Genomic DNA, 11,414 nt, shown 5'->3' with positions numbered 1-11,414 from the left:
ACTTTCAATATATATATAATAAATATAATATATTGCTAATTTAAAGATGCCAGTTTCCCTATCTAGATCAAAATGCTTTAGGTGTCAGCAAGAATGCCAATTAATATCAGAAAAGTGCAAGGAACACCTTCTTGTATTTCTTTCCTCTATCCACCTCTCTTTTTCTCTCTCTCTCCCCTTCTCTAAACGATAAAACATATAAAGCTTTAAAACTTCTGTTTTCACCAAAATATAACAACAACAACAACAAGGTGTGTGTTTCACTTTTGCAATAATATCACAGACAATAGAAAACGTAAAGTCTACAAAAAACTGGTCTTGCTCGTGCGTATACAAATTTCGAAAAAAAAAGTGTCCACTAAAGGGAACACGTGGTGTCTGCTTCTAAAGCATTACTTTATATCATTTATAAATACGTGTGTGTGTGTGTGCTAAATAGAATAACTTTTACATTCACGTAAAATGTATATATATAATGTTTCTCCCAAAAAATTGAAATTTTTCGATTGCGTATATAAACATGGCATTCTTCCTCGCACCCATTTTCATCTTGGATTCTTTTTTTCATCCCCTTGTAGCTAACTAGCTACAATCACATAAAATGTTTTGGCAGCGCGCCTTGTTGATAATTTGTCCTTGTAGGTTATCCCTATCCACGTAATCTTCGTTTGTGATGCTAAATTAATTACACTCCTTTTCTTCCTCTTTACATTAATAACACCTAAAAGTTTCATAGAGTTAGCGTATAATTTTTTAAGTGCAAGTAATAACTTTACTGACTTGAAATAATTACAATTACCCCCGATTGTAAACTTCTCGAAAGTAAACTAAGATAGTAAATATTAGACAATAAAGAATTGTGTATTGTTAATAAGTTAAATGAAATTGCACCGTCAAGAAGCGACAATAAATGAGTTCTCGTATCTGAATGTATCTGAGCCAGCAGTAACATATGTGTATATTACAGATAATAATTTACCATAAATCGCAAGTGTGACGCTTAAATATCATTACCAACCTAATAACTGATACCATTTTTACACAGTATAATCGTAAGACTAGAAATGTCTCCGATCTATAAAAAAAACTTCTGCCATTTTTAAAATTGGTAACTAAGTATTTTCCTGTGATAAAGTGTTGAGTTAACCTTCTATGCAGTCGCTATACAAAATCAAAATTATGTATTTCTTTTTCTTCTGTTTTTTTCATTAAATAACTTTATGTCATATATGGCATGTAATATTCAAGAAACACATGAAATTACTCAGGCTGCGCTACCATGCTGTGTTTGTAGTGTCACGCAAGATACAATTAGTAAATGGTTTAAGCTAATGAACTGTGTTTTTTTTCTCATTTTAGCAATTATTAGGAAGAGCTTTTATCACGCGGGCAGTGCCCTGTAAAAATATACGTTCTCTCTATATAGAACTAAGTTATTAATGTATACAAGACCAGTACATCGATATTCTATATTTTCTTGTTTTTTTTTTCTTTTTTTATAAAAATAGGATGACCTCTTCTCCTTCGTCCACTTAAAACCATTTTATACATTTTTCTTCCAATCAATATTATATCAATTCGACGCGATATATATTGATAATTTAACAAAATTTTTTGAAACTGGTCTCTGTATACATTACAGAATCTAAGTTATGTACAGCACTGTTCAAATTCATCTCAAAAGCCACGAAGAGAGTAGAAAAAGGCAATGAAATGATAATATTCTCTCATTTCAAATCCATATTCAGCGTACCTCCGACTTTTTTCGATTTATAGAGTTCATTTTCGTTACTCGATATATAGTGTTATCGTGACACACATTTTGCACACATACAGCTGCGTACATGACCAGATGTATTTCTTTTTTTTTTCTTTTTTCTTTTAATGTAATGAATGTGTGTACGTGTGTGTGTCACGTGCTCGTTCGCGCGTGTAGTGTGTGTGTGTGATCTTTTTTTAAATATATTATCAATTTCTCTATCGAATAGATATCAATTATATATTTCTATACATATCTACAAAAAACCTAATATAGAACTCTATTTTATCATTAATTAAACTCTCTATGAATTAATATGTATAATTGTCACAACAGGTCTAAAAAGATTATCGTTATATTTTTAGTTTTATAGTACGCGATAGTGTTTTTTGTTTCTTCATTGGCGTTCCATGAACCAACCGCATTTATCCTCATAATTGTATTATCATGGTTTAAGAACATGTTCGAAAAAGTAACCTCTTTCTTTTTCTTCTTAAACACTATCTCCATCTCTATTATTGCTTGTTGCTTAGTGCTACTGAATTCATTTTGGCATATAGCGAGTTCTAAACCCTGAGCGACCACCAATTTTTTCTTTTTCTTTTGCTCTCCTTTCCCCCTTGCCCTACCTATTTTTTTCTTTTAAATAAAAATGCACCATATAGTTTTTTCTTTCACTAACGCGATAGAACACATCGCGTTCCTTTCACTCTTATTTTTTTCTCTTACACGCAGAAGAATAGCAATTAACTTCGATGCAAATCTTTCCTAACCTTCAATTGTAATCAAAAGACGACAGATTCATTGTCAGTGATGTAAGGGATTTTAAGTCCACCATTGTCTTGAAAACCCATACCGAGAGATAGAATTTCAAAATATGTTCTATTTTGCGGAAAAGAGAATTAGGAAGGGTCTCTGCGATGCTATATATATACACACATACAACCGAAGTTACTTATATAATCTGCTTTATATACCGCTTCCCTTCACTCCACTTTGGCCAATGCTTACGTCTTTTCTCGGGCGGGTTCGAGTAATCGTTCGGCGTCGTACGTTTCTTCAACTTTGACGTACCCTCAGACTTTGGTGTCGCGTTAATACCTGGTATATGTTGCTGCGTCCTACTGTGATTGAGCGGCGTGGCGACACCTGCCAAATTCAAAAGCGCGTCCGCGCCTTCCGCGATCTTCCGTTGCTCGTCGAAGTCGGGAATAACAGAAGTTTGTTCTTTCTTAACATATTTACTTGAGAAATAAACGAATAACAAATTTATAATTAACCATTTTTGTCATATTGTTAGAGAAGTTTTGTTTGAAACTATTATATGAAACATTGCTTACCATTCTTGTCTTACGGACGTGATGCAACTGTAAGTATGATCTTCGCTGGAGCTCCTAGTGATTACAGGAACCAATACTTCAGATTCCAGTACTTTTCGCTTACGATCTGTGAGATATTTTAGAAATTATTAATTGTACTTTTTTTTTAATGAATGTAAGATCTATCATAAAATACTTTACCTTTGTTGTGATTTAAAATAATAGGTCCGTGTTTAAAAGAAAGCATAGCAGCAGCTGCTGCATCTACGTCACTATCTACTTCGGTATCTGTGTTTTCGGTAATGTTGCTCGATGCCAGTCTTTTGGAGAGGTATGGAAAAAGAATAGGATCTGGAAGACGAGTGCTGGTGCATTTTTTTTGTGATTTTTCGGGTGAGGATAAAGTTTGAGCGGCTGGGGGAGGGAAAGGGGCACGAGATAACGCCTGTATCAGGTTTGGACGATACTGGGCATCTACCATCCATAAAGAACCTTTGCCCAAATTCTAGAAAGAAATAAAATTTTCATTGAATTCTTATTTCTAAAAAGGAACATAATTTTTTAATAGATTTTATAATGTAACCATACTTACTGGTGCTTTCTCTACTTTACGAAAGCACTTATTTAGGCTTAAATTATGTCTAACAGAATTTTTCCATCCAGTTGGAGCATTCCTAAAATATGGAAAGTGTTCCAATATCCAAGCATACACTTCCTTGACTGGTAGAGCTTTTACAGGGCTATCCTCAATAGCCATGAAAATTAAACAAGAAAATGAATATGGTGGTTTACTGTTTCTATGCAAATGAGGATCATATGGTATATGAGTTGGGTGTTTGTTGCGGTTTGATACTGGCAGATTATTGTTGTTCAGAGAAATCTTCGTCTGATTGTTTTGTGAATTATTGTAATGACTTTTTACAGACTCCTGAAAGATTTGTATTGATTTTTGACCATTTTTATTTGAGTGCTGATAGTTTTGACTATTACCATGTGATGCTGTACTATTTATCTTGCCACTATTGTCTGCTGTGGTAATAAGAAAGGAGGAAAACAATAATTAATGTTGGTCCTTTCTCTTCAATTAAAATGAGATCATGTAATAATCACCTGGACAATAACCATCATCTAAACTTGAAACAGAATTGGTGTTTTCAGAAAAATCTGCCATATCATCGCACACATTGTTATTTAAAACATTTTCACTTTTCATGTCCTTGGAGGGGTTTGAAATATCCAGACCCTTTAACAGATTCTGCTGATGAAGCCAGCTCAAAGAAGTCAGATCATCATCTGACTGGCTGTTTTTTTCAATTGACTTCTCAGACATAGAAAGTTCATCTGTTGAATTTGTTTCAACAAAATCACTTGTGTCCTCTTCCTTCTTCATTGTGTATAGGGTTTCTTCAAAATCAAAGTCTTGTGTACTACTTAGTCCCATGCCAGTTTCCATATCTGACCCATCTGGTCTATCTGGTGGCATATTGTATCAAGTACCTTATTTGTCACTGCAAATTAAAGAAAGTACATTTCCTTTTAATTCTATCCAAAAATTAATTTATGATTAAATGCATTATTTTTCAAACTTCTTTCAAACTTTTGTCTATGAACATTTGTGCAACTTTCATAAAAGATTTATACACTAAACTTTCCAAAATCATTTTATTATCTCTTTTTATTGCTAATTAATTAATTAGAAATTCCAAAAAGAATTACAAAAGAATTGGTGACTACTTTTTCTTTCTAAGGAGAAAGGATGTTTAATCTGTGAAGCGGGGAGGCATTGATAAGCGTCGATGATTCGGCCGGCAACGAAGCAGAAATACTGTTACCAAGCAACAGCTTCCTCATAATCCTAGCAACGTGCTCATATATAGATATCCTCTTGAATAGTTCGATTCGCTCAAAAGTTGAATTTATTCGACTACGCGTAGAATTTTATCGCTCGTTGAAAGACAAACGTAACATGATCGTCTCGTGATAAAAATTAACATTTTTCATCGTACGGAATATCTAGATTAATTGCTACAATGAAGACGTTCTCGAAACACTGTGAATCGTTACGAAATCTAATAAATAACTATATATGAAAATACCAGTCACGTGCAAGTTTGTGAATTAAAAAGCAATTGCGATGGCGTACAGACAACGAAACACGTGTAACCTTTTAAATGATCATAACTTTATGACTAAAAATAATCATAATTATCGACATGTAGGTAGAAAAATCTATAGGAAGTAAAATAGATTTATTTTAAATAAATGTCGGTGCGTTTTCTATTTTTGGTATCATATAGGAATACTATAATTACGGAAGGGATGCGTAGGCAATGAAATTGAATTTCCGCGCATGTGACGCGCCTGTAGCCTCGAACCCAAAGTACCAACATCGTCATTTGTTTATCCACTAATAAGCGACAAAATGGCCGTGTCTATTAGGAACACATTGAAAATAAACTTTGTCAGAATCGAACAATTCTTTAACACATTTCTTATCATCCTTCACTATGATCGATAATTCTCTTAACATTTCGTTCGTGTGCTATTACACTGAATTTCTCGCATAAATAATACACTTTTAAATCATTTTCGAAAAAATGGCGTCTACTTAGCGCACTTCGTTTCTCAGCATGTTTTTTGCTTTTATTAACACATAGTTGCAATAAAAATACTTCGAGAACGTGTTTCGAAATTCGTATTTTTCATTTACGCGTGGACAATCAGAGAAAACAAATCACACGAAATTTGCTCATCGATACGTGGAACAGGATAAACAGATTTTTCACAGACGTATTGTTTTCGGAAATTATGCAGACGCCTGATTACGATTTTCGCACATCGACGAAGAAAATGCGAAGATACACGCGTTGTCAGTGAAACAGTTCTACGTGAAGTGACAAAAATTCGAGAACAAGCGAAACATGCCACTGCATTACTTGTTGAATTCAAATATGGAGTTGATAATGATTACGAAACTGGAGCAAACATGAAAATGGCCACGGCATCGGTTGCACAGTGTATCAACATCGCGTTTTGAGACACACTTTTCAAGAGGCTCATGGATACGATTGAAAAATTGTAACGCGCATTACGAGGACAAGATTCGAGTGTACTGAGAAAGTTTCCCTACCAACCATATTTTATGTATTTTTATATACGCGTCATCTTTTGGGTCGTTAAATGTTAATAGAACATGGCATTTCTTATACGATTTCATGAATTAATAATCACTTTGCATACAGTTCTGGAAATTTTACGAATTTTCTTGAAATTTGACGGCAAAAAGTACATTGAAATTGTTTAAGAAATGAAACAGCGTTTTGCGTCTTTCTGCTTTTTAACCTGATGTTCATTGTATTGATAAGCATTTAAATCACGATAATTAAAAGTGAACACGAGATGACGAATAGTGTGAGGTTTTTTGAAAAACTCACGTATTCGAGTAGACAGACGGCAGTCTTCGTGCGTTTTCTAAAGACGGGCATCTCAAGCACACTCTACACAACACCCAGCTGATTGAGACGCCATATTTTGACGTCATCACGTGGTTACCGAAACATCTTATATCGCATCTCGAACATCGATTAATCGTGTTTGATTAATTACCCGGGAAAATATAAGTTTGGTAAAGTGGATATCATGAATGTGTAGCATCGTTTATCTAATACCGTTATTACATGAGAAAGAATAACAAGAATAGTCATTTCGCTTAAATTTTGACAATTTATTTTTTTTTATATTTTCAATTGCAATCAATTTACAGTATTTAATGAAAAGAACATTTCTGGCTATTACATTATGACTATATGTATACTGCTACAATACACTGCACCATATACTCGATTGCTGTATTATTATAATTTTAGTTTTTTGCATGTTGTAAAAAGAGATAGGTACACCCATGGCACAATTCATAGGAAAATTTTTTTTACAATGTGTTAAAATATTCGTATCTATTTTTGTCTCGTTCATTCGATAACAAATTTTTAAAACGTGTTCCGAAGGAAATAAAAAATTTTTTTCCAACAGACAAAAATCTTGTCGGATCACATACATTTCGTTATGAAATGCGAGCAGCTTATATAAAATCTGAAAAACATATCCCTTAATCGTCGAGGTGTTTCTAGTTCATCGATACATGTTGTGCAAATGGATTAACAGATTTTCCATAAATCGATATCCTATCAACGATTTTTGTTCAGGTAGCTCCTTTAAGCAATCTTTCTGCACGAATCACAAACGCGAACTGGTTTATCCCATCCTCTGTACGGTACAGGTTTACGATGCTGTGAACAACCTTGACACACTCCACGTCCACAATCTCTACAGTGATGTAAAGGAATAGATATGGAAAATTTCTTCTCACATATGCAACAATTGACAATTTTTGAATCGGGGATCCAATAAGATGGTCGAACTGTGTCTTTAATAAACGCTGAACAAATGAATAAACATTAACATTAGTACGAATATCATAATGCAATTACATTTTACATGTGTACATCGTTTCCTTACATTTGGAATAATTTAAAACGGAACCAACTGCACTCAATGTAGACACCACTTGTTCTGATACTTTTCTAGCGTTAACGTCTTCCGAGGATTCAGTAGGTTCGTCTTTGTTATAACAGATATCACAGACTCGTACTTGCGTGTACCAATTTCTGGATGGAACACACTTCGTTTTTGATGAACACTGTTCGCAAAAACCCTCCCCGCATGCTCGACAGTGGTGTTTCGTATCTGTTGATCTGAATGGCATTTTGCACTTATGGCAGTGCCTTATTTCATTGTTGGGTCTCCAATAAGATGGAGCAACTTGATCAGCAACCCATGCCGACAATACTTTTGTTGGTTGTAACGAAACGTTGGTTACAGCTTCAGTAATATAAGACACACCATCGATCATTCTTTGTGCTGCATTTTGAGTTGCTACAGAATGATTTGTCTGGAAAAGTAATTAATATTTTTGAAAAACGTAATACGGTCTGAAATATTCTACAAAATATACATCATTTGCATACCATGTTCCACACATGTGTAATGTCTTTACAAACAGCGAACTCTTCCGGATTCTTATTACCATACCAATACTGACGGCTTCTGTATATTTCTCCACAATGTGGACATTCTATCACGTCTCCCGAAAACGCGTACTTAACTAATCCATACCAACTACTATCATTCTGAGTTTCAACTTGTCTCGTTACTTGTACTTCATTCCCACTGCTATAACACGTTTTACATGTATATACTATGTTTTCATACTGTTGTTGATATCGACACCTAATGAAACATTCGTCTATGATAGATTTCTCGACGTTTCTTTATTAATCTACAGGTGATGGGTAAATAGAAGGCTAACCTGTTATTACTAGTATGAGGTTTACCCTCTAGAAGATGTCCCATGCTGTTGCTACATCTAGCTCCACAACTGAGACATTTCATAGGACAGGTGAAGTACTGATCAGGGAACAAAATGTTAGAAAAATACTCCATCCCACCAGAAAATTTTTCGTTCAAAACTTTCAATGTATCATAAACTAAATGTAATTTTCTGGCAGATCGTACAGTTGTATTGTGTAATTCTCTCTTAATAGCAGTCTGCAAAGGTTCATAATCAGTTGTGGAATTTGTCGTCTGTATCCCAACATATTTTATGGAATTAAATGCATCTGTTTCAAGTTTCATTTGAGCAAACCGTGTTTTAAGAACATCTTCTGCACTTTCTAGACCATCTATGACAGAGAAAATATAATATATTTGTTATGAAATGAACGTTTTGATCCGTGGTAAAATTTTTATTTTGAAATTACTGTTAATCTGAGAATGTAGCAATATGTACTATTGGTCAAAGGTTTGGTGTATTTAGTCTCGTGTAATACTATAATACTTGGTCCCAGGGCACTTAAGGAACCTGTAACCCCTTCTCTCTGTCCTATTGCTTGTAAGGCAGTTTGAAAATGTTGGCTATATGCTCTTGAAGCAGTACCAAGAAATGTAAATAAATCCCTATTCAATTTTTCTGATTGTGTCCTATATATAACAATATCAGATACTGCAAGAACTTTAAGCAACAGTCGTATTCGTTTATTTCCATAAGAGGTAATACCTAAATAAAAACAATAGAATTCATTACATATACAATAAATGTGTATGGAATTTTGTATTGAAATGCAAATGTCAGTACCTAATAAACCTTCTGTATCTAAACATATAACATTTAAAACTGAATCAAGTGCAGCCCAAACTCCTGAAGTACCTGACTTCTGATCATTTGAAGTCTTAAAAACTTCCTCTCCTTTGAAAAATGTCTGATTCAATGCATGACTCTTGCCATCACCAGTATTCCCAAAAATTGATACCACTTTTACTTTTAGATCCTTATTGTTATAATTCAATTTTTCCATAAACTTTTCCACATTGGAAACTCGAAGGTATTCTTGTTTATCTATTAATAAAAAACTTCTGGACTGGTTGTACTGACATTTTACATGTATTCCATTCTGAGTGATTCCATTTATGGGAACAGAATCATTGCTAAAATGATTTATATCTCCATTACATATACACATGCTATCCAGACTTTCCATGATAGCTGGTCCAGTTGTTTCCAATTTATATTCTCTCCATAATGCACTCATGACGTACTTCAATAGTATTGTTATTAAAATATACAAGAATAGCAGCGCCGTGTACGATAAAGAAAGAAAAAAGGCGTATATTGCAATAATGACGTATAATTAAGCTAATAAATAATAATGTTATTCCTTAATAATTTTTCTGAAAATAAAAAAAAATATTGCCTATATCCCATACAATTCTACATTCAGTTTACTGCGCAAATTGACTAAAGCCGACATGGTAACCTTACCTTTCAAAGATTCAACGATCTACATTTAAACTACGTAGCAGCATAAGGGTCATACTTTGCGAAGATTCACGTACTTAGATCAGAAATTTTGAATAATACCGAAATTCAATTGCCCGTTGACGACACCTCCATTATATGAGCAAGTAAAGCGTTGCGGCTGATGCGTCAATTGCAACAGGCAACTCTTTGAAAACCGCTCGAGTTGTAATCGAAAGTGACTTCAAGGCTAACGTTCTCTTGTCTACTTACAAATGTATCTCAATTTTTTCCCCGCTCAATTGTGTAAATTACTAAATGTTAATAGACGGCTTCATGACGGTAATTGTTACCTTAAAGGAGTTGTCGCGCAGATTTGCAATCACTCGAATGATAAGGCGTACCGATCGTAGTTCAATTATTTTTTACATTTCGCTAATTAAAATCGCGACACTTAACGTTGCAAATTATTAGTTTCACGGAAGGTAAATGGTGCGATTGAATTGATGGTTTAGAATTGGAGAGGGGATAGATTAATGGTGGGAAAGGCATCGGTGTTGCTTAGATATAATTACTTTAATCCCTGACATTCAGATAAAAGGATTTAGTTGATGTTTTATCAAAAACAAGTATTTCTTAAGTTTACTAACAAATAAAATGCTGATTAATTGAATATATTTTCATATCTTTTGGAACAAAGGAATGTTCGAAACTGATGATCCTAGATTACTGACAAATCTTCGATCTACGCCACAAACGAGATATAGGCATAGACAAAGTATAGGATAGACCTAACACCTAATGTACTTTTGTGTCCAACGTTCTGAAATACCGATCGTGTAAAAAATCAGAGTTTTTGTTATGTCCTCTACGATATAAAGCGGCGACTGTAGAAATTATATACAATCCAACCATCAAAGATGGTAAAGTTGCCAGATGTAAAAAATCCTTTCGTAGTTACGTTTAATTTCAATTCCAATCAGTACTAATGTTGTAATTTTATTCTATACTGAATCGGTAACGTTGATAGCGACACGAAAATGATAAGGGTTTTCACGGCCCCAAAGCCTCGGACAAAAAGTCCCATAAGATGCAAGGTCTATCCTGTACCTCGTCTGTGGTTACACTCTCAAATGACAAATAAAAAAGTAACCTAATTGTTTATTAACAGATGATTCATCACATACGCGTGTTTTACTGCTATCAGAAGATCGTGAACAATTCTACTCAAACAATCCAATATATGTATGTATCTTTATACATATGCAAATATAATAAAAGAGGATTTTTTACATCTGTCGATTTTACAATCTTTGATGGTTGGATTGTATGTACAGTCGGCCGCATAAGTGTTCGTCCACCTACCGCACTCAGTGTATCTGTAGGTAAAAGTAGAAAAATATGCAGATGAAATTTGAAAAAAAAAATGCAGAAATGAAGCTTAATTTATACAAAATAAGATGACATTTTGCGGGATTCATAACTG

The 11,414-nt window shown here is 34.0% G+C and overlaps 2 protein-coding genes across 3 annotated transcripts; both read right to left on the bottom strand.

Moving 5' to 3' along the window:
- Positions 1-2,675: 2,675 nt before the first annotated feature.
- LOC108574905 (bromodomain-containing protein DDB_G0270170-like) lies at positions 2,676-6,596 on the bottom strand. 2 transcript variants are annotated; one of them, XM_017937570.1, is made up of 6 exons: positions 6,513-6,596; positions 4,189-4,586; positions 3,671-4,107; positions 3,280-3,583; positions 3,100-3,205; positions 2,676-3,003 (listed from the first exon to the last, which is right to left on the bottom strand). In XM_017937570.1, exons 2-6 carry the CDS (start codon positions 4,559-4,561, stop codon positions 2,715-2,717), a joined length of 1,509 nt encoding a protein of 502 aa, XP_017793059.1. In that variant the 5' UTR covers positions 4,562-4,586; positions 6,513-6,596; the 3' UTR covers positions 2,676-2,714. The 2 variants fall into 2 exon arrangements, with proteins under 2 accessions (XP_017793059.1, XP_017793060.1); XM_017937571.1 differs by having other exon boundaries at positions 3,671-4,104.
- A 529-nt stretch (positions 6,597-7,125) lies between these two features.
- On the bottom strand, positions 7,126-9,764 carry LOC108574926 (zinc finger FYVE domain-containing protein 1-like). Its single transcript, XM_017937595.1, has 6 exons — positions 9,269-9,764; positions 8,924-9,190; positions 8,444-8,816; positions 8,103-8,364; positions 7,594-8,026; positions 7,126-7,513 (listed from the first exon to the last, which is right to left on the bottom strand). Exons 1-6 carry the CDS (start codon positions 9,720-9,722, stop codon positions 7,290-7,292), a joined length of 2,013 nt encoding a protein of 670 aa, XP_017793084.1. The 5' UTR covers positions 9,723-9,764; the 3' UTR covers positions 7,126-7,289.
- Between the last annotated feature and the right edge of the window lie 1,650 nt (positions 9,765-11,414).

Source organism: Habropoda laboriosa, unplaced genomic scaffold, assembly GCF_001263275.1.
Source record: "Habropoda laboriosa isolate 0110345459 unplaced genomic scaffold, ASM126327v1 scaffold210, whole genome shotgun sequence".
NCBI lineage: Eukaryota > Metazoa > Arthropoda > Insecta > Hymenoptera > Apidae > Habropoda > Habropoda laboriosa.
This window is presented reverse-complemented; position numbering and strand designations above follow the sequence as displayed.